The sequence below is a fragment of the Trematomus bernacchii genome, unplaced genomic scaffold (genome assembly GCF_902827165.1).
Source record: "Trematomus bernacchii unplaced genomic scaffold, fTreBer1.1, whole genome shotgun sequence".
Lineage (NCBI taxonomy): Eukaryota > Metazoa > Chordata > Actinopteri > Perciformes > Nototheniidae > Trematomus > Trematomus bernacchii.
Window position 1 is genome coordinate 3,025,905 of NW_022987782.1, and position 24,194 is coordinate 3,050,098.

Sequence of the window (24,194 nt, forward strand, 5' to 3'; positions counted from 1 at the left end):
CTGGCTCTGTGTGTCTCTGAACATTTGCATACACATTAACAGGCACCTTACAAATGCCTGCAGGAAAGTCCCCCTTGATTACGACGAAACTGTAGCTAGGCTGAGTGTGGTTACAAAACAACATAACACTCTCTTTACATCATAAAAGTGCCAGGCATGTGCTCAAATGGCCAATTGGAAGCAGGGACATCTAGCTATTGCAATTGTTCTGAGGAGGCTTTGAACTGCTAAAAGCTCTGAAAATGATTTTCTTCATGTGGATTATGATTTATTCTGTATTTCCCCAAGGTAATTTCTATGGGGAAATCAATAGCTCCAGTGGAAAACTTTGATAATCAATAGGCACAGAAAGAGACGGCTTTGGCCAATTTATAATCTGGCAGAACAAAACACAGCTCTATATCCATACTCCATATAACCAGCTAATGGGAGTTGTATGTAGTTCATGATGGGAATAGACGCTGTGGGCTTCAGATCATCACTGACCACGGCAGGAGGGCGAAAGTTGGAACAGTATTGTGCAATATGAATAGTTTTCTATAACAATCTCTGGAAGAATGCACACACTATTTTAAAGGATCCATCAGCATTTTAGAAGCAGTTGGGATTATAATTGTTGTTGGATAATGAAGTAGTTTAGAATACTTAATTTGCGGCATATTTAAAATCAGCAGCTCTTTACAAACGACAAAAGGGAAAGCTTCACGAGAGCATCCTGGACTGTGACCAAATACAAACATTACTAAGTATTTAGGTAATACACCCAAGGTTGATTCATTGTCAACAAAATACCAATGTAAGGGTTCCTATGAGAACCTGGTGATGTCTCCTGAAGCTGAAGGGACAGTGGCAGTCAGGGCGGCTGTTTGCCAGTCTGACGTCTTTATTCCTCGGGCCGGTTCAAAGACATGTTGACTCCAACTGGCAAACAACTTGCATATCTCTCATCTGTTTATCTAAATACATGACTGAAGACTGAAAATAAAACTTCAGCTGCAGTGATTACAACCCCCTAAAAGTCGCTTGACAGATGATATACCGGAAATAACCCTGCAACTTAAATCAGCCACGTAATAAACCTGGACATTTATTTGAAGAAATGTTAATAAAAAAAAAGCACTTTGGAGCGTTTCAGGAAAATGCCAAATGATGATTTAGCAAAAAAAAAGAAACATTTCATTATTAATTAATTATTATTTTGCTTGAAAACCTTGTTCCTTCATTGCTGCTGGGATTAAGGTCCATCATGACACAATGATGGTTTCTCAAATATAGTCACATCAACTTAAACTGTAGTCAATTATTATTGCCTATTGATTCAAGCTACACATGTCCAGGGGTAAACATGCAGCACTTAATAATAGATTCTGAAAAATCCATCAGATAACAGCTGCGTATAAATCATTTTAAAGATGAAATGCAACCTGAAGACAATAAAAAAGCAGGAGACAGTTTTATGTCCAGCTGAGAGTCAACAACGTATACACACTACAGGCAAACATGAATAACTAATAACTGAGGTGGATCTAAGGGCTGACCGTGTTCAACACAACAGCTAATCCAGAGTGAGCTCCTGTCCTCTTTAAACATCCAGATCCTCATTCACGATGTGCTGCACATGGAAAAGCAATTCATAAATCATCTTTAGAGCGCCTAATTCCAATCATAACATGTTAGATGTCAGCAACTCTTCTCACGAGGTGACTGGGGGCGCTCACAGAAACCTGATATCTCCATATATCAGGTTTCTATGTATTGAGTATTATCGCACTGTGACCAGCAAAGCCTCGGGAATATGAAGAATTAACATGGAGGTGGAACAGGATTTGTATGAATTTATAGAAGTGTTTGAATTATCACCACAACCCAAAACCAAAAAAGATGATAACTTTCTTCATTATTGGCCCATTCGAAGGGTGAAGACATCTTCACATACAAAGTAACACAATTGTTAATTGCAGGAAGGATGTATTGTTATGTAACAAGGTGGTGTGGAAGGAAATACAATACTTGCTTTGCTGCAAGTCCTCCTCTGTAGTGTTGTTGAGCCTCAGTGATGATCTGACTGCAGGGAGGCTTATTGTTTCACCATGATTAAAACCAAAAGGGCTGCATGCCTCTGCCCTTTTTTCTTTTCTGATTGCTCGCGGAAACAATGTGTAACTTTTCATTAGATCTACTCCTGTAACATTGCAGCAATTTCCAGAGAAGACACTGGTCATTCAAGTCACTGCAAGTGGAATTCCAACATAAAGCCTTGGAGTGAGGGTTAGATTTCAACGAAATACACTATCAGCACATAGTTACTAACCACTTCGGATAAATATTCGGATCAGAAAAAGGACTTTTTTCAGTCATCTACAAACACCTATTCGTTAGACAGAGACAACACTGCGGAGAGCATGACTAAGAGAGAAAAAACACCATGGGATAAAAAAAAGGTTCAACGTGGAAAGACAAACAGACAGCTACCCACACAGATAGGCCGCTTTACAAAGAAGTTAAGAGGCAGAGGAGCAGTCACTGAGATGCACATTAACAGCCAGTGTACTATATTAAGTTGAGTGCTGCTGAGAAGCTGCAGTCTGATTCAGCTATGTGTTTAGTGTTGGAGCCAAGGTGAATGCTTACTGAAGACCCCTCATGAGAGAGAATATACTGTAGAGACGTGAATAAGCAAAGATGCTGCGCTATGGAAAAGACATTAGTGCAGATTTTGAATGAAACAAGGAACATAGGGGAAACCAGGAGGAAGAGGCGGCACAACCTTTCAGCTGTGAGCTTGTAAAGCAAGCAGAGATGGAACCCTAATGGCCTTTCTTAGACTCTGAAATGTCAAAGGAGCATTTCAAAACACTTGACAGGGGGGGGGGGGGGACGTCATAGACGCAAAATGTTATTTACAGCTACAGGATGACTTCACCCAAAACAGGGATTCATTACTGCTGCTGGGAACACATTTCTCATGGAGAAAAAAGAAAGAAAAAACAACCACTTGCTTATTTCCCCTGACTGTTCACTGCGATGCTTTGGCAAATGATGTTTCAAATGTTGTTTAAATGTGTGGAGAAGACCTGGAGCCTAAACACTGCGAGAGTCAAACAGTAGAGGCTGGGAAGACCTTCTTTACATATTTCATTCTTATTTTTACTTGAAACTAATTCAGTTACAAAAAGCTAGCCAAGAAGTTCCATTAGATCACATTAATTAAATATCTATAGGGGAACACGATAGGGAAGGGAAGGGCTGGGCTATTAGGCACATAAATACACCACATGAGCATTCAATGAAAACCATTTCTGCAGTCAGTCAGGCTCTGTGTTGTGTCAAGGACAGCTCCTTAACAGACTGGCTACTCCAGAAGAATACATTTGTACAGTGTGTGTGTTTGCTTGGTATTTTTTCACATAACTCTCCCTGAGGTCCACTAAACAGATTCATCACACTGATACAAAAAAAATGTTTGTGTACCTTATTGATGCAGGAGATAAATTGTCAGTAGCCATATTTGTCTTTCACCTGTCCTGCAAACATCAACGATACTTCAAAAGCTTATGGATACGGTTAGTTTGTTCTGTGTTCATCTCACACTAAAGCAAAAATCCAAATCTGTGACGAGATCCTGAAATGTATCTATCCTCAATCAATTCCTCCTCCTTCGCTTTGTTTTTCCTTTCCGTCCATCTTCAGTCAAAGGGTTCAGAGTTCCTACTAAGAAAAGTAGGAGTTCTAGTGAATTCAAAGGAAGGACCACAGCAATGCTACATTAGTGTGGGAGAATGTCTGTGTGCAAGTGTGTATATGTACAGTATATGTATAACGCTGCTTGCCTGTATGATTGTGTCTAAATGTATATGCGTCCTGATATGAACATGTATTCTGTGAAGTAGTGTGTGCGCCCTTAACGTGTTTGTTCTGAACAGGGGGGCCCTAGAAAGCGGAAAACTGGCATGGAGGCAGGCTCCGCACAGCCAAGCCACTCATCTATTCTGGGCATCCAGAGCTCACAGTTCTACTTGCAGCAGAGGAAAACAGAATATGTGATGTCCTCTGAGAAACGGGTTCACTCAGGTGTCAACGAGCTGTCGTGTGTAATGTAATAATAATAAAAACATGATTTCTTGCATAGAAAGAAGATACAAATGTTGTGAAATGTTGTTATTCCACTTTTGGCAGACCATATCCTCAAACATAGAAACAGTGGTAGTTATTCCAAATAGCAAGGGAAAAGTAAATGTCTTTGCAGTTTCCATTTGTATACTAATTCTTACTTACATCACACTGAGAGAAGATCTGTTCCCTTTATGTGTGTAAACCTCTTTGATGCACTTCATCAGAGTTAGTGTAACGCTATGAAGACCAATGTCAGAGCAATATCTTGAACAGTACACCCATGGCACAGCTTACGGTTGGTAAACCTACCTGTCACTGTTTTAGTTTTGACAGGGCTGCTGGCGTATTCAGAGGCCTGGTTGGGGGGTAGTTCGGGGGGGGGGGGCACTCCCCAACGTCACCTCATCCTCTCTCCTCTTGGCCAAAGGAACTAAACCTGGAGCCTGCAATGACATCAAAGCATGTGTGACCACCGACAGTATGAGTTCATGGGAAAGGTATTATGTTGTGGTCTCTCATATGACTGCATTTCCATTGAATCTGCAAATATTCAGTCTTTTAAAAAGAGCATGTTATTAGGAGACAGAGCACACATGTTGTTATGGATTGATCAAGTAATATAGTATGACCATGACCTGTAGATAAAACTAGACAGCATCAAAGATCTGGGTTAACCAGAAGATGCAATGCAAGGCACAACAGGGGAGGGAGGAAAGGAGGAAAATAAATGAAATGCAGTGGAACACAACAGAGGCCTCCAACACCAACAAGGCTAGTGAGCAGTCTCCCATGCTGCTGGCAGGACACACACACACACACACACACACACACACACACACACACACACACACACACACACACACACACACACACACACACACACACACACACACACACACACACACACACACACACACACACACACACACACACACACACACACACACACACACACACACACACACACACACACACACACACACACACACACACACGGAAAGATGCAGTTGTCTTTGAATTACTGGGTCGGGACCCAAGGCTGGTTGTGGTTAGATTTAAAATGGGTTCCAAAATGACATCATGTTTTTCAAACTACTGGCTAGAGGAATAATGCCAAATCATCAAGGTTCTTGCAACTTGCAACATAGGGTGAATTGTAAACTGTAGCCAAGTACATTAGTTGCCTAAACTTACATTTGTCTTGAACATGTCATTAAAGTCTGGTAAAGATCTGCAAAGACGAGGTTGATTTTAATTAGAAAGACTTCTTGTTTACACCCATAGTATAAACACAATATTGGAGTGTTTACCAACCAAAGAGAATACAATATTATTCACACTAAAACAGCTTGAAAATAGCTTGAAGACACAATAATATATAATTCAGTTTGTACACTTCATGGAAAATATGCTTAGCTACATTTTTTATATTCTATGCTCCATAGGTAGCTTACCCGATGACAACAACTCATTCCTGACGGATGACATGGTATGTTTCTTCTACCACACACACTGAGGGGGGTGAAGACAGCCAAAGCAAGTGTTTGGTTCCAATTCTATTTTCCTCTAATTCTCTTTTCTTTTCATTACCCGTTTCCCCATCAAGCTCCCTCTGCTTCTCTGATTGGTTTCCTACCTGTGTATCCTGCTCTGGTAGTTTCAGTTGACATTTATATTAACTTTCCTTTCGTTCCTCTGCACCTTCTCAACGCTGTCTTGCTTTTATGTTGTCTCCCTTGACTTTAAATCTCTTCGTTCTTTATCCCAATTCCAGGTTTTTGTGACGCTACATCTCTCTGATGCTTGACACACACATCCTTCTTCCCTTGTCCATCTTTCCTGAGTTCCTTGTTGCTCATCTTTTCCTGGTCCAACAGGTCATGGTCCTCTCCTCTGTCCTTCACAGGCTGATGTGTGGCCTCTAGCTGAAGGACTTGTCTAAACCAGCAGAGCCTTGAGAAGCGGCCCTGACAGGCAGCTGAGCTCACACACACACACACACACACACACACACACACACACACACACACACACACACACACACACACACACACACACACACACACACACACACACACACACACACACACACACACACACACACACACACACACACACACACACACACACACACACACACACACAGCAGTGTTGTGTATCCTTCACACTGGCAGCAGTTCAACTCATAACATCTGTTTACCCCTGTACAGCAATAAGCTCAAGAGTAAGGAGTTGGTGCAATTAACTCCCTCTCTGTTTGTCCGTCACACACACATGTATGCTGACAGCCGTTCCAAACAGCAGGAGGCATGAAGCATAGCAAGTTGTTGAAAAAAACTACTTTTAAAGTATTACAATATGATACTTTCATGTACTATAAATGTATGTGCCTTTATGGGGTGAACCTGTGCTTTATCCCAGGCAATCAAACTAAGCATGTCTGCATGTGTGTATGTAGTGTGTGTAGTGTAGGCACAGAGCATTCAATGTCCATAACCATCACCATGACCCCTGTCAAATAAATATAGAGAGAGTGGATGGAAGACAGGGAGCAGAGCACATTGAAAAAAAAGGTAGCAGGGAAAGCAATGGAGCGGGAGGGACATTTACATTCCCTTCAGGCTCTTTTCCAGAGCTGCTAAGAATCAGTGCAACAGTATAATATGCTGCAGGTACTCTATTAATACAAATGACATGTTCAAGTTAAACACGTGGAACATCAACAGTAAAACATGTTGACATTAAGCCTGGGAACATGAGGATCAGGTACCTGCTGCATGCTGCTCCCTCTGTGAGGTTGGTACAACAGCCATGTGCAGAAAACTGGGTCCACATTTACAGATATGCCCTGGACACTGACCAGCAGGACTGCACCTAGACAACACAGAGAAAAACAACAGATCAGAGATGTAATAACAGAACTGTGGAAAACAAACAGACTACAATGACATTCGGAGATACGTCAGCCAAGGCCAACGATGCATTCACATTCTCTGCTGATGGTCCCATTCATTCAGTTGGAATAGTTGTGGGTGTGATTATAAGCTTTAAGTCGTAATGTGGAAGCAACATGGCCGTTGAAACTTAATGGGTTGTTTTCTTTTGGTTAAAGCGTTGATGTTATTTTCTCACTGAATCAACTGAAGGTAATAACCAACTAAATAAAGTGACTAAGGGGAAACCTCTTCCTCTCCCGAGCAGTTGACAGTCCTCATGACCTGCTGCTGGGTATGCAGCCTGCTTGATGGAGCAAAGCAAGGAGCACAGTTTGTTTCAATGGCGCCGTTCGAAGTTGAGTCACACTAAGCCAAGAATAACATTTTCTTTTGATACATTTCTATGAAACTCGAGCCTTTCTCTGGGTTTTGGTTTACTCTTAAATAATAATCTTTACCAACAATAAGCGGGCCCTGAGGTAATGCATTAGGATCCTATCAATAATGATTCCCATGCCGGCAGGATTAGCGCAGGGTCTCTGGCGTGCCGTGGAATGTCCCAGCATGACGATAGGAGGATGTTTCAGCTCTAGAAGGACTTTCAGCAGTTAAATGGAGCTTTGGACAGAACCCCGGTCTTCTGTTTCAGGCCCTGAGGCAAAGTGCTAAAGTGTGTAAGTGTAAATATGTGTGTGCATTTCACCTCCGACAAAGCCTGATTGCTTGTTGGTTTGCCTCACATTTAAGAGTTTGCATAACATGGAGACACACATGCACACACACGTACACACACACACACACACACACACACACACACACACACACACACACACACACACACACACACACACACACACACACACACACACACACACACACACACACACACACACACACACACACACACACACACACACACACACACACACACACACACACACACACACACACACGCTTGGCAGGAGTTGCTCCCTCCATTATTCCCTGTGAACACTACAATTAAAGCTCTAATTTGCTCCACTTTAAAATGTTCAGCGATTTGTGGCCTGTGAATGTGCTTGTGTGAGTATTAGTAATATCAAGTAAATGTGTATGTGTTCTTTCTGGAACAAATGTATTTACGGGCAAAAAAACGTTTTAATTGGATCAAGTCAAACTGACACATTTCTTCCTTTATTCCAATTACTCCTACCTCCCTATCCATCACCACTTTTCACTGTGTCCCTAACAACAGCCATACTGGTATTTGTACCCGCTTATTTCAATTTGGTTCTAAAACACTCACTTACTTAATTCAGCCTTCATGTATACCTCTCCAACACAAACTGTCTCCTCATACTTGTATCCTTCATTGCCCCCGCTTTTTCCCCTTTCACCCCTTTTTCCCCTTCCTTCTGAAACCATACCTCCACCCTTCCTTGTCATCCTACATCCACCTCTTTAACCCTCCTCCCGATGAAGAATCACAACCTCAGCCCTGTGGCTTGAACTCATATACCACAGTGTGGCTGCTTAATAGGCTTTGGCTGTGTCTGTGTGCTGGGGCCTGACTTCAAGTGGTTTCATCATAGCCGAACAGCTTGAGCAGTATAGGCCCCAAAAGGCTGGGAATGGGCTGAGTAACTAAGATGTATTCAATAAACTGACCCTAAATTGCGGTCTATGGGATGCACTGAGCATGACAAAGCACATTCAGCAGAAATGAGTCATATCATAATAAATCATATTACTTACTAGATGGATGGTTTATTTAAAAAACATATTACAGAGATATTTAAAATATATAAAATGGCTAATTGCAAATAGCTATGTCAAGCAGAGCTGGTTACACATAATGCACGTTAAGGCAAGTGACACTGCCACCAGTTATTTTATTCATTTTATACTTACTATGGAACAGTCTCAAAGAAAATAGAAAGTGTTCATAGAAAAGGAATCCTCTGCAGGACCAGAGCAGAACACTGTGTCATTGCCACAAACAAATACAAAATGTAAGATTCCATTATAACCAAAATATCTTATCATCAGCTGATGTGTTTTGAGAGTATTCAAGTCCAGACTGTTGGATGTCTAAATAACTGACTGAGCTGAAGCAAGTGGCATTGTATCAGCAGTGTTTACAGTTTGATGCCAGCAGCTGTCATCTTATTGTGGCTGTGTTTAACATCTGTTCGGCTTCTGCAAATGACAGCCATGACCATTTTGATACATCACAACCCCACTCAGAAAGCTCTCTTGCTGAAATTAACAGAGCAAACAATCTTTTCTCTGTGTCTCTCTCTGCCAATTTGACAGTGACATAGAAACTAAATATGTGTTGACCTGGCTTATGAGGCTTTGAAGAACAAGGCTTTACCGTGCACGCATGCATGTGTTTTGTTTCATTAATGTGTTGACATAACTGTCCGAGTGTGACACCTCCTTTGAAGCATGCAGCACCATGAAACAGCCCGGCATGCTACGGCGACCTCGGCAGCAGGCTAAATGTTGTTGTTTTTTCTTCTCTAACAGTGTGGCATATGGGCAATTACAGAAAGTGATGACAATGATAACAGGGGTGTTTTTCTTACTTCCTAAATTATTCCTCGAGAAAACACCAAAAAACTTCTCAGTGGCCCAGACTTTGAAAATACACAAAGGCGCAGAATGTCCGTGCAGACATATGTGAAGACACACTTACCTTGACTCACCCACAGTGGACCTATTAATGTCAGAGGTGTTTTTTTTTCTAAGACCTGTGGAGTTAAAAGAGAGCACAGGGCTGCTGGTGTTGTTTTACGGCTGTCTGACATCAGGCTGCTCACAGCCTGAGGCTACAGCATTAGACCAGACTGAGTGGAGGCCTCTAACCTTTAAGCCCTGTCTAGGTTCTTTAGCCTCCTATGTACTGGGCCAACAGCCCCAGTAATCTATCAGCCACACATATTTCTGTCTTCATATTGTCTTTTTATCAGGTGACATAATTTATACATTGACATTTTCAAATGCAAAATCTGCTTTTGTTCAGTCACTACAAGCATGAAATTCAATAAACTGGGAGCGGTCGGTTCAGTGCAAGTTAAAAAACCACGTCCCACAGTGGAGACCAAAACCCTGATTGGGGTTACAGAGGGCGCAACCTCCCAACTAAAGGGCCATGACCCCACCATCAGAGTTACAGACAGGCAAAGGGAGGTGGGGGAGACTCACCATCCACCCCCCAGGTAGACTGAGGGGGAGGATTCATGTTTGAGCCCCCTCAGAATCGCTTCATTGTTGGACGTGAGGCAGCGCTGGGACCCTGAGACCAGCTTCTCCAACAGAAAGTAAATAAATATAGCCAGCCCGCGTCAGCCAGATGACTTCTGACAGGTTTGGTTAATTTTGAAGCCAAGTAGCAAAACAAAACATTACGCCAGCGTGCAGGGCCTACGCTGCCTTTAATTGCTTTTCCGATGAGCTCATGACTCGAAGGTGTCCTGGAGCGGGCCGTGCCCGACAGGTGTTCTACGGGTGCACGTGTCAGTGTGAGAGTCTGTGAATGTGTGTGAGGGAAAGAGCAAGAGAATGAGAGAGGAGCTGATGACAACACTAAAAAGGGGCTCAGCTGTGTGTAACTGGGTACACTGAACAGTGTGTCAATATGTTTGATAGAAGTGTGCACGTGTGGAAGAGGATTAGGGCCACATGAAAAACATTTTTGGGGGCTGTGACATTTTTTTTTTTTTTGGAGAAACAAGTCAGAATTCTGACTTTAATCTCAGAATTCTGACTTTTTTCTCAGGACAAATATAGGTTTTATAGAAGGAAAACCTCATTCACTTCATGAAATGGCTGCAGCACCAGGAGGCAGCGGGACATGTAACTCAGCCTCTGAGAAGTGCAGCACCAACTAGTTGTTAATTAACATGCATATTAGCAGTATATTGGCTCTTTATTAGTCCTTATAAAACACTTATTAATGCCTTATTCTACATGACCATATTCTACAAGTAATAAGCCATTAGTTGAGAGTTTTTCCTCAATAACCCTCTAATTAGTGCTTATTTATTGCAAGTAAGGAAGTTGTTGTACATGAGTTTTGGTCTTAATATGCTCAGCTCCATATGGGCCTAATAAGGCAGTAGTACCACAAGAATAGTAATTTTCCCATAATAACACTTAACAAATATGATCTATTCTTACGTAACAAGACATTAAACTATAAGTGTTAATTGTGTCTAATTAACTCTATTGCTGGTGAAGCTGGTACACCAGCAAGGTCTCATTATGTTAGCTGGTGAAGTTGGATTACCATTTTAGCTAAATAAATAGAGAGAGAGACATAGACAGAGAGAGAGAGAGAGAGAGAGAGAGAGAAAGAGAGCGAAAGAGACACAGACAGACAGACAGACAGACAGACAGACAGACAGACAGACAGACAGACAGACAGACAGACAGACAGAAGGACATATAGCGACACAGAGGAACGGCGAGACAGCAGTAGTTGAAACAAAGCGGTATAAAACATTGTTTTGACTGGCGCTAACGGTCGGGACTCTCGGGAATGAAGATCAGTTGAGCGTTTCTGTGACTCCGCCCAGCGGCTGCTCTTCTGAGACGAACCGCTCTGACAGCTCTCTCTACTGTTTTCTGCAGTTTGTGTTGACACTGAAAAACGTGATGTCGTTATTTAAGTGTAAGTTAACTTAACGTTATCTTACAAGTTGAGAGAGTTACGTTTTGTTTAAAATCGTCAATGTAATACACGTTAGAGGTTTTCTGTTGAACATGACGTTAGCTAACGCTAGCTAACTCTTTTTACCATTGTTATTTACCATAAGCAATTGTTGACTGTAACGTCTATGCCAACAAACTGTAATTTGTAATTTATTTTACTATACTTTTAACGGTCAAGTTCTGGCAACCACAGCTGCCCGAATTTTAACGTACATTTTACCTTTTTTTTTACAGTGTACTTATATCTATACATTTCTTTTCAGTTTGCTTCAAGAAGTGGCTTCAACAGACAGAAATGCTGGCCAGATTGGGAAAGGCTGGACGCTACACAACGGATACAATTACATAAACAAGAAAAAACAAGAAAAAAAAAAAACACATAAGAAAAAAATGTTGTAATTTCTTTGTTGCATTTCTTATCATACATATTGTTACTGTTTTTTTTCCCATTTAAATATTTAATACTATTTATTATTTTTATTTTAAATCAAATGCACCTGTTTTAGATAATATGTTTATTTTTATGTAGGTTAATTTGTAGGTTGGTTGTTTTTTGTATAATTATTGTATTGTTACTGTGTATTTTATTATATTAACTAGCTATGTATTGCTATTTATTACATTCAAATACTGTTATGAACACTATACAATGTATTTATTGTGGTAGTTACCAGAATACATGACCCAATTGTCACAAAGGTCAGCCAGAAAGTCAGTGTTTGCATGTTTATATATCAATATTAGTTGTTGTGTTTCTTAAATATTATTGGAGTGCTTTTGTTTTTGTTTTCTGTGTGCTTCACCTGGCAGGCGATTTGGACACTAAGGATAAACCTGGGGACGCACCTGAAGTGCATCGCGTAATTAGGTAAGAATGAACAAAAGGACACCGGACAAAGGAGAAGGCAGACGTGACGTGGTGCGGGTGTGTGAGGCATCTGAGAACAAACAGTGGACAGTGAAACACGGAGAGACGTGGTCGTTTCAGACGGCACACACACTCGTGGAAAGGATCGACTGTCGGACGAACGAGCTGTCGGATCGAACACTGTGAACAAGATCACTAAGCGCATCAGCTTTTACTGAACATTTATTGACACTCTTCAAATGTATGGCATGATTACACACACTGTTAGTCTTGTCAAAAACACAATAACCACCTTTCACCTATTGGGTAAGTACATACAAGCAGGTCACACAGTATGATCACAAATATATAAACTCTGTTAAAAATCTGTTTTTATTAAAAAGTACAGGTATATGTGTTCTCAGCCTTGGAGAAACTTGACATGTTTTGGAATGTGTCTGAACCTCTCTTTAGTGGTTCATTAATAAAACAGATATTTCAACTTGTGCCTAATTTGTTCATGTACTGTTGAGGTTAATTTCAGTAGGTGTGTGCTATAATGTATTTACAAAGTGTGAAGAGGAGGCAACTTCAGAATAGGGAACCTGTTCAGGTCAATTAGAGTCAAACTACTAGCTTATTGGTTATGAACAAGACTTCACGTTCTTAGATAGAAATACCTCATTTTGAAGTATTTAGACACAATTAACACTTAGTTTCATGTTACATAAGAATATGTGTTATTATGGGAGAATTACTATTCTTGTGGTACTACTACTGCCTTATTAGGCCCATATTGAGCTGAGCATATTAAGACCAAAACTCATGAACAACAACTTCCTTACTTGCAATAAATAAGCACTAATTAGAGGGTTATTGAGGAAAAACTCTCAACTAATGGCTTATTACTTGTAGAATATGGTCATGTAGAATAAGGCATTAATAAGTGTTTTATAAGGACTAATAAAGAGCCAATATACTGCTAATATGCATGTTAATTAACAACTAGTTGATGGTGAATTTGTGTACCTTAATATAAAGTGTTACCATTTGTTTTTTGTTCTGAGAAAAAAGTCAGAATTCTGAGATTAAAGTCAGAAATCTGACTTTTTTCTCAAAAGAAAAAAGGTTTTTGTTCTGAGAACATGCAGACATGGCGCAACATAAGACAAAAAAACAACAACTCTTCATGAAATATGGAATCACAGAGACATATATATATATATATATATATATATATATATATATATATATATATATATATAAATAGAGAGAGAGAGAACGAATAAAAAGGGAACAAAGACTTAATATTTGACAATAGAAAAAATTGAATAATGCACATTCCTTACATGTATTGTAAACCAGTACAGCAGCTCTCTCAAGCTCAATATGTTGGGCTCCAAAGCCCAACATATTCCCTTTCTAGATGATTCCTTGCTTCATAAATCCACATCAACTCTCATGGTGTTGAAAAGACAACCGGACACTGCACAACTGAAACCCAAGAAGCATCAATGTGGAATATTTCAGCTGTTATCTCTTTTCCTATCCTCTCTCTATTACACCATTTCTCTGATATGGCCTCAAACATACACACTTTCTGTCTACCTCACTTTAAATATCTCCACAGGATAATGCTTAAAGTAACGACCAAATGTGACCCTGGCCCTTGTCAGCAAGATAGCTAGCCTTCTTAATGAGAAACAAAACAGACTTGGTCCTGATTGCATTAATGTATCATTACCGTATCCATCATGGACATACAGTGCACTGTGTGAACTCTAAATGAGCCCCAGTGTACTGCAAGACAAACAGGAGAGACACTTGTGAGCTCATTAAAATAAACAGACTTCTGCTTCTGCTGCTGCTTTCCCACAGACACTTTCAGTTTTGTGTAGTTACCTTGAAAACTCCTTATCGCGGCTATCATTCAGCTGGCCCGCTTTCTCTGCAGTTCAGGCTGAGTTCCCTCAGATTGTCAGGAGGAGAGGGGGAGCCAAGCAACTTCATGTCTGTCATTAGCTGGGGTCCCTTCCAAGCATTTTTATATGAATCACATTATAACAAATAGAAAGGCTTAATGCGAATGTCAACATTTGAATTTTTAGTGATGCACAAATCAAAAATAAGCCCATTCTGTAAAAGAACAATGCAAGTGACTGAATAGTCAGTCTTATGTTAACATTTTGTGAACTTTATTTAAATTTGACCCCTTGAAATATTTCACTCTTTGCGAGAAAGGAGCTTTCATTCTTCTTTATTTAGTTTTTCTCTCTGGGTCACTTTGAAAATCCAGATGTATTTGATGTATTTTAATATTATTGCACATCACTGGAAAAGTGGTTTTGGAGTTTCTTAAACATCAATCCATTATGACCAACAAATTGATTATTACTTTTTTGTACATTGGAATTGCTGTGGTTAGGATGAATACATATATTTCAAATAATTTGATGGCTAAATGGTTATTTTACAAAATGTAAATGTGATGTTTAGGCCAACAAATCAAATACCAGTAAAGGGCACCTATTTATTGATCTCTTTTTGTTTTGTGAGTTCTGATGTGTTATGTTTCATGTGCTGAAACATGAAACATACAGCTGGTTGGATCTCTTTCCTCTTGGATATACCTCCTTCCCCTTCTTTGGTTCACTGATATCCATTCCTGATCTTTTTTTTTCCCTGATATATATTTTTGGGTTTCTCCCAAATATCCTGATGTCAGTAGTTGCCTTCTCTATTTTCTGTCTCCATCCGGTAACTGACCGGCTTCATGATCCAGGTGTCAAGCAGAATGGCTCACAGCTGACTTCCGGTGGCACCATGCCCACGTAAGACGCAAGGTTTTGTGCTCCGCGGATTTAGTGCCCTACCAAACGATATATATGTATCAAAACTCAGCAAATTAACGCCCAACTACACTCTGAGTATGAGCCCTAGTGAAAGAACAACTAGAAATCAGATATCATCTAAAAACGAGAAGAAATCAATGAAAACAACTACCGCTAGCATTAGCGCGCCTAGCATGGCTAAGTCTGACGTAGCAAGCAAAGCAGGGGGTGCGGCTGAGACAAGCATGGAGGACATTCTACGATCAATAGAGAAATCGAACCAAGAAATACGAGGGGAAATTCCACTGATGAGAGAAGATGTAAAATAATTCAAAGGTCAAATTAGTGAGTAATTTAATAGATTGGAAACATCGGTCGGCGGTCTAAGTACACAGCTAACACAACTGGAGAAGAGGGTCGTTGACGCGGAAGGGCGTATTGGTGCCACGGAGGAGAAGGCCGCGACCCATGGCAGAGCAATTAGCTTTCTACTGCAACAAGAAGCTGAGCTCATGGAAAGATGTGAGGACCTCCAGAACCGGGCGAGAAGACAAAATCTGCGACTATATCAGATCCCCGAAGGCTCGGAGGGAAGGGATATGGTGGCCTTTATTAAGAAGCTACTTCCAACCGTGTTGCCCTCACTACCGCTGAAGGAAGATGACATCAGAATCGACCGTGCCCATAGGACACTTACCCCGAGGCTGAAAGAGAATGACCCCCCTCGCTCCATTTTGGTAGGATTCGCTGACTACACAGTAAAGGAACAGATCCTACGGCAGGCCTGGACACAGGGCCAAGTGAAGATGGGTGACAGGCAATGACAATGATTACTCACCTGAACTGCAGAGAAAACGTGCCCAGGTTAGATATGTCATCAAAGAACTCAAGCAGAAGAATGTCAAAGCGAAGTGCCTATACCCAGCTCGGCTGAGGATGATGGTGGGCTCGGTGGAAAAAACATTTCAGACACTGATGGAAGCCGCTCCGGTGCTTCAGAAAATGAACATTCAGATCCGAGTTGATAAGCGGGACAAACTTCAGAGTGAGCTGACCAGGCGCCGATGGGAGAGACAGGACAACCGCAGAGGGAAAAATGCGAACTTGCTGTCGGAGGAGGACTGTAGGGTTTTCTTCCCTGGAAACAGCTGACAGGCACGATGAAGTAAGCTTGATCATTCAGTCAGAGATGAACATTTGTGAATACGTTTTCTAGAAGGGCTCATTATGTTTATTTTTATTTTTATTTTACATTAGCCTACACTATAGTTTATGTTTGAATTTTGCAGAGTACAGAATGTTACGTTACTAGCATAATGATCGTTTGGGTTAGGATCCGCGGTTGCGACTGACTAACAAAATGAGTGACTCACACTCAGCCCTAGGGACGCAGCAGTATAGCCAACTGCTGCATTTACACGTTGTGTGTTTATCCCAGAGAGATGCCGCCACTCTCTGCTCGGTTCCACACGGGGACTGGTCGCTTTGCATAGACCAGTTGAGGAATTGGAAGCCAGTTTGAAGTGTTTTGTTTCTAATACTGTATTTATCGTTTTTGTTACCCTTTACACCTTTACAGCTGATAGGACCGTTACAATGTATGACCCTGCACTTGACATTTTCAGTTTAATTAGAAGGCCCTGCAATGACAGCAAGGACTAAAGGTAGACCTATATTGGATAGTATAACTGTAGTTAGTTACAACATTAAGGGATTGGTAGGCCTGTCACGATAATCGATAAATTGACTTATCGTACGATAAATAAAAATGGACTCGATAACTTTTCTGAGGTCGATAAATTGCCGTTTACATAAGGATGTGACCAGCATTTTAGCTAGGAGCGCTGTGGCTGCTAGGAGCGCTGTGGCCGCCAGGCGCGCTGTGGCTGCCAGGCGCGCTGTGGCTGCCAGGCGCGCTGTGGCTGCCAGGCGCGCTGTGGCTGACAGGCGCGCTGTGGCCGCCAGGCGCGCTGTGGCTGCTAGGAGCGCTGTGGCCGCCAGGCGCGCTGTGGCTGCCAGGCGCGCTGTGGCTGCCGGCCACGCGCGCTGTGAGGGGCGGGGCTGACACACAGCCAGGTCAGGACACTCTGCGTGCACGTGCAGCAGCCAAATTAATAATATAGCGACAAGCGGGAGACAACGTGTGACTTACTCGCGGGGAATTTAAAGTGAAATGGAATTGGTTACAAAACCTAATTACACATTTCGATTCTCCGGTGTGGCAGTATTTTGGATTCAAGCCAAATCAACGAGGCGAACCTACGGACTTGAATGAGCCGGGCGGTGTGTCGCATTTGTTTAAAAAAGGTAGCGACAAAAGCAGGCAATACCACACATTTTAAACTACACCTAAAACACAACCACCCCATTCCGTTTTCCCAGCTGGTAGCAAACATGGCAGCTGGAGATGGAGAGCCCCCACCTTCCCGACAGTTTACAATCAAAGATGCATTTGCCTGACAATGCAAACATGTTGGTGTTCCTTGCTCGAAAACTTTGAAAAACAGATTTGGATATGGCCTGTTGAGGCATCTGGGTCTTTGTATGGACAGTGGACTGTACACTTGACTGTTGTTTTAAGGAGGGTTTTTTTGCTTGTGAGACAATGTGAGCTCATATTTATTTATTTATAAAAAATAATATCAGATAGATAGATAGATAGATAGATAGATAGATAGATAGATGGATAGATGGATAGATGGATAGATGGATAGATGGATAGATGGATAGATGGATAGATGGATAGATGGATAGATGGATAGATGGATAGATGGATAGATGGATAGATGGATAGATGGATAGATGGATAGATGGATAGATGGATAGATAGATAGATAGATAGATAGATAGATAGATAGAGCTCTGTTTTCCAGCCTGAGTCTATTGATTGTTTTGGTTGTGTGTGATTTAATTAATTTATTATAATTTAATTAATTAGTTTTATTTATTATATATCATTTATATATTTAATATTATTTCATGTTGAATGTTCAATAAAAAGTTCAGTTTGAAAGGATGTACTTGAATTATTATTATATATTATCATTATGTCAGTGGTCTAAAACGGTCTTACAACAGTGCCGACAATATTATCGTTTATCGCAATAATTTCCAGGAAAATGTATCGTCCAACAAAATTAATTACAAGAGACCCATATGCCTGAAGTTGAGCATTTAAAGTTGAGGAGAGACTGGGTGGAACGGGTTTACAGTGCATCGAATAAGGGTAGGAGGAAGAGGGGGGTTGCGATCTTATTCAGTAGGTCTGTGTTCTTTACCAGTGAAAGAGTCATTCAGGACGAGGAAGGCAGATATGTCATGGTGATAGGCACGATTGGCGAAGATAAATTCACATTTCTAAATGTATATGCCCCGAATGAGGACTGTCCTTATTTTTTCAAGAAAATAGCTTCCAAATTGGCAGATGGGGGGGAGGGAACTATTGTGATAGGGGGGGACTTCAACTGTGTATTACATGGGAGCATAGACAGATTGCCTGCTAAGAAGGGACTCGGATCTAGGAAAACAACCACTGCCCTGGGGATGTTAGATGGACTGGGTTTGGTAGATGGACTGGGTTTGGTAGATGGACTGGGTTTGGTAGATGGACTGGGTTTGGTAGATGGACTGGGTTTGGTAGATGGACTGGGTTTGGTAGATGGACTGGGTTTGGTAGATGGACTGGGTTTGGTAGATGGACTGGGTTTGGTAGATGGACTGGGTTTGGTAGATGTCTGGCGATGTCTCCATCCCAACGATAAAGATTATACATACAGATCTCTAGTTCATGGGAGTTACTCTAGAATAGACATGTTTTGCCTATCTAAGGTTGACATGCATAGAGTAACAGAATGTAAGATAGAACCAATCACACTATCTGACCATGGCCCCATCACAATGAAAATGAACCTAGGTCAGGATAGACAATTCAGATATTGGAGGCTTAATGTCTCAATACTAAATGATCCCCTGATCCAACAGGAATTACGTGACGGCCTAAAGGAATATATTGATATAAATGATAATGGTGAGGTTACTCCTTCTATTTTATGGGATGGATCTAAAGCTGTAATGAGGGGAAAGATCATTCAAATTTCCTCTAGATTAAAAAAGAGAGGCGAGGAGACTTAAATTAGAGACTGAAATAACTAGACTTGAAAAGGAACACAAAGTATCGAGGGACAGGGTCACACTGGATTTGCTAAAACATGAAAAACAAAAATGAGATGATCTACATACCTATAAGGCAGAAGGGAGCGCTTAGATTTGTAAAAAGAAAATATTATGAAATGGGTAATAGAGCGAGCAGGTTATTGGCCTTTCAACTACGCAAGGCTCAATCGAGCCGAGTGGTTTCTAAAATTAAACATCCAGACACAAAGAAAGTTACATCTCAGTCTAAAGAAATAGCAGAGGCATTTGCGGTGTATTACAAAAAGCTATATGAGGGCCAGGAGGTACAAGGGAAAGAGGATAAGATATCACGTCTCCTTGACTCGGTAGAATTAGACAGATTGTCACAGGAGGAGGCTGACATGATGTGCTCACCCATTACAGTAGAGGAAATAGTAGATAGTATTGGTAAGCTCAAGTATAACAGATCTCCCGGTATCGATGGGGGAGTACTATAAAGTTTTTGTGAATGAGTTGGCACCAGTCCTATGTCGGGTATATAATTATGCATTGGATGAAGGAGACCCACCGAAATCCTGGTCAGAGGCAATCATTACGGTTATTCATAAAGAAGGGAAGGACCCCACACAATGTGTGGGTTATCGGCCCATAAGCCTTCTCTGTCAGGATTTTAAAATCCTGACCTCCATTCTGGCTAGTAGAATACAGAGGTGCATTAGGAAGCTAGTACACCCAGACCAAACGGGATTCATTGCTGGGCGCCATGGTACTAATAATGTTAGAAGAGCTCTCAATTTACAATCACTTGCCGGCGGGAGGAAAACCCCATCAATGCTTCTCAGTCTAGACGCTGAGAAGGCATTTGATAGATTACAGTACATTGGACATTTCTGCAGAGGACACATATGGGCTTTGGTCAGACCTTTATTAACTGGGTCAAAGTGTTTTATAATAACCCAAGATCGAGAGTTAGAGTCAATGGCCACTGCTCGGATTTCTTTGCGTTGGGAAGGGGGATGAGGCAGGGAGATGCGTTATCGCCAGCCCTGTTTGCCCTTAGTATTGAACCTCTCGCAGAACTAATCAGGAGTAATCCTCATATACAGGGAATAAAAGATGATGAGAATCAACATAAGGTGGGTCTATACGCGGACGACATAATATTGTTTCTGGAAAATCCGGAGTCCTCTGTCCGGGCCCTCCTACAAAATCTGGAAGAATATGGCTTGGTATCTGGATATAAAATGAATCCCACTAAGTCAGAGGCAATGAAGATCTCGGGGATGTGGCCAAGTCAACTTGATAGTACAGTGTCCTTTCACAGGTCTGGTCAGGGATTTCGATACTGAGGGATTGCACTCACCCCCAAAATAACACAGTTGTTCCAAGCTAATTATAAAAAGATATTTGAAGTGTTTAAAACTGACTTAACTAGATGGGATGTGCTGCCGTTGTCACTTTTGGGTAGAATAGAGGCTGTTAAAATGAACTTATTACCCAGACTTTTGTTTTTGTTCCAATCTCTGCCTATTTGGGTCCCGGCATCTGCCTTCAATATGTTGGATAAACTTATATCTACATTTATATGGCAGAATAAGAGGCCGAGGGTGAGATATAAAACACTTACTCTTGGGAAGGACCAGGGCGGGCTCAGTCTTCCCAACATAAAGCACTACTTTTGGGCGGCGCAATTAACAGCAGTGGTAGTCTGGATTCGCAATGACACAGAGACAGGATGGGTTAGTATAGAGCAGAGCTCATTACCAGGGATACCTTTGTCCACTCTAATTTTCATGAGCCAACAGTCTCAAAAGAAAGTCGGAGTCCAAAACATATATGTGAAACACACCTTAAAAGTGTGGTCTGCGGTACAAAAGAGATTTAGGGGGACAGTTGCCCTCTCTCGAGCGATGCAAATTGCTGGAAATCTAGAATTCCTCCCCTCAATAGCGGACAGTACCTTAAAGAAGTGGGCAGACAGAGGTCTAAAGATTATTGACCAATTATTTTATGATAATATTTTGCAGCCATTTTCCTATCTCCAGGAGACGTTTCAGTTACCATCGTGTGACATGTTTAGGTATTTACAGATTAGGCATTACATTACAAAACATAGAGATTGGAACATAATCAAGAATTCCCCAACAAACATTGAAACATATTTTATCAATATAATTAGGCACAATATACCGACTAAGAATCATGTTTCCCATATTTATAGGAACCTATTAATGGATTTACCGAATAACACCTTCCACATAAAAAATAAATGGGAGTTAGAGTTGAATATTATAATTGAAGATGGGGATTGGGAAACATTGTGTAAGGACTGTCACAAAGTTATAAACAGTAATACGTGGAAGGAGTTTGACTGGAAGACAAAGACACGGTTCTTTAGGACACCCTTGATAATTTCCAAATTTGTAGACACCCCCACAGCAAAGTACTGCTGGAGGGAGTGCGGCCTGATTGGTGACCACTCACACATATTCTGGGACTGCCCAAAGATGGTCTCCTTCTGGCATGGGGTAAAGGAGGAGGTAGACAGAATTATGGGAATTGATCTACCGCTCAACCCTAGTCACTTTATACTTGACCTGGTTGCAGAGGATGTATGTAATAGAAACCAGAAGTACCTGTTGCATATACTCCTGATGACTGCTAGGAAAATGGTAACATTGAATTGGAGGAAGCCACAACCACCTACACTGGCACAATGGAAACTAAAATTAAAGGAGGTATATGGGATGGAGGCTCTGACTGCCCAATTACAATTAATGACAGACCTATTTCAACAGAGGTGGTCTCCCCTAACGAGTTATTTCTCTGCCTGAGAAAAATCCCAGATCCTGTGATGTATGTGTGGTATTATTTTTAATATTACTACTATATTGTCATTTCTTATTTGTATTTTCCTTTCCCTGTTTTGATTTTCAAATGGATGTATAGGGTCTGCATTTTTTATTTTATTTGATCTTTTCCAACATTTGCTGATATGTACTGTCTTTGGTGTATATTGATACTGATGTGCTGTAAAGTGATGTAAGGTGTTTGTGTTGTTTTTTTTCTTTGTTCAATAAAAACAAAGTTAAAAAAGAATGGCTCACAGCTTTCTGGAGGCCATGCAGGACAAATGCAGACGAGATGCTGTCTTTAATTACGTTTGAGCACCTTCTTCGTCTGTCAGCTTGGCCTTTGTCAGGTCAGTAGACATAGTAATGACCTCAGTGACAGATCAAAGTCCTCAGGCTGAGATGTAGGGTCACTCAGGAGGATAGGAATGTAGCACTGAAGAATGTGATGTTTGGACGGCAATATGCTATCTATCTATCTATCTATCTATCTACATGATTCTATCCTTCTATCTATCCATCTATCTACTGGTCTGGCTGGTTTCTGGCGTCTGAGTAAATATGTAAAGATATTTGGCTGTCTTGTCCATGAGTGAAGTCATGAGTTCAAGTTCATTTGAGAAATTATTATTAAAGCGTTAAAGGGGCCCTATTAATGCATGATTGGTTAGCTAGCCGGCTGTGTTGTGATTGGTTAACCGCTTAGAGATGTCCTGCCCCTTAGCCTATCCCTTACAATGTGTTGGAGTGCTTGCCAAGAAGAAGAAGTAGTGATGTCATTAAGTTACAGAAGTAAACAAAATACTCAAATCAACGTGTTTCAGGCAGGGGGGGGGGGGGGGGGGAGTGTGTGGGAGAGTAACACAGGGATGTATTACAATAAACTCATATGAATAACTTGATTATGGTTATAACAATAGTTTTTTTTTGACAGAGAGAATATAGCAGCATATCTGACAACTCTGGGAGGTAAGTTGTTTACTATATATTATTTATATGGAGCCTTGCAAAAGCATTCACCCACCTTGGTGGTTTTCTTATTTGATTGCATTAAAACCTGTTATTTAAAATGATTTAATTTAAATGCCAGAGGCTTCTCCAAGCAAGAAAATTGCACCATGACAACTAAGTATCTCTCCAAACAGGTTGGGGAAAAGCTGTCAGCTTGAAAATCAGAGTATCTGTTCATAGGATCACCGCACGCCATACACTCCACAGAGCTGGGCTTTATGGGGGAGTGGCCAGAAAAAATACAGAGCAACTGGTCAGAATTGAGGGAGTGACAAATACAACTACAGTGGTGGAAAATGTCTTTCAGTCTTCCAGAGATTTGAGGCTGAGAAGGCTCACCTTCAAGCAGGACAAGGACCCACCAAAGTACTGCTAGAGAAACACTAGCGCTTTAAGGGGAAACATTGAAGTATCTTGGAATGGCCTGGTCAAAGCACATACCTCACATAAGAATCTGTGGTATGACCTAAAGACTGTACACCAGTGGAACTGTTTAAATTAGATAGCTTATATCTCTTCACCCCTTCTCATTATATCTATCTCTACTTTTCTCATGTTCAGTCTCTACATTACATTACATTACATTACATTTCATTTAGCTGACGCTTTTATCCAAAACAACTTACAATGACCAATTACAGGGACATTCTCCCTGGAGTAACTAAGGGCTAAGTGCCTTACTCAAGGGCACACTAGTGGTGGTGTTCCAGGCGGGATTTGAACTCACAACCTTCCGATCTTCAGCCCACCTCACTATCCACTCTACAGGGCC

The 24,194-nt window shown here is 41.1% G+C and overlaps 1 protein-coding gene across 1 annotated transcript in view; it reads right to left on the reverse strand.

Annotated features, from left to right (window-relative positions):
• LOC117497404 (vacuolar protein sorting-associated protein 13B-like) overlaps positions 1-24,194 on the reverse strand; it is a 392,696-nt gene that overhangs the window by 224,925 nt on the left and 143,577 nt on the right. The window contains 3 exon segments of the mRNA XM_034149383.1: positions 4,423-4,471; positions 4,473-4,556; positions 6,884-6,987. Of these exon segments, the coding sequence (XP_034005274.1) occupies positions 4,423-4,471; positions 4,473-4,556; positions 6,884-6,987 (237 nt within the window).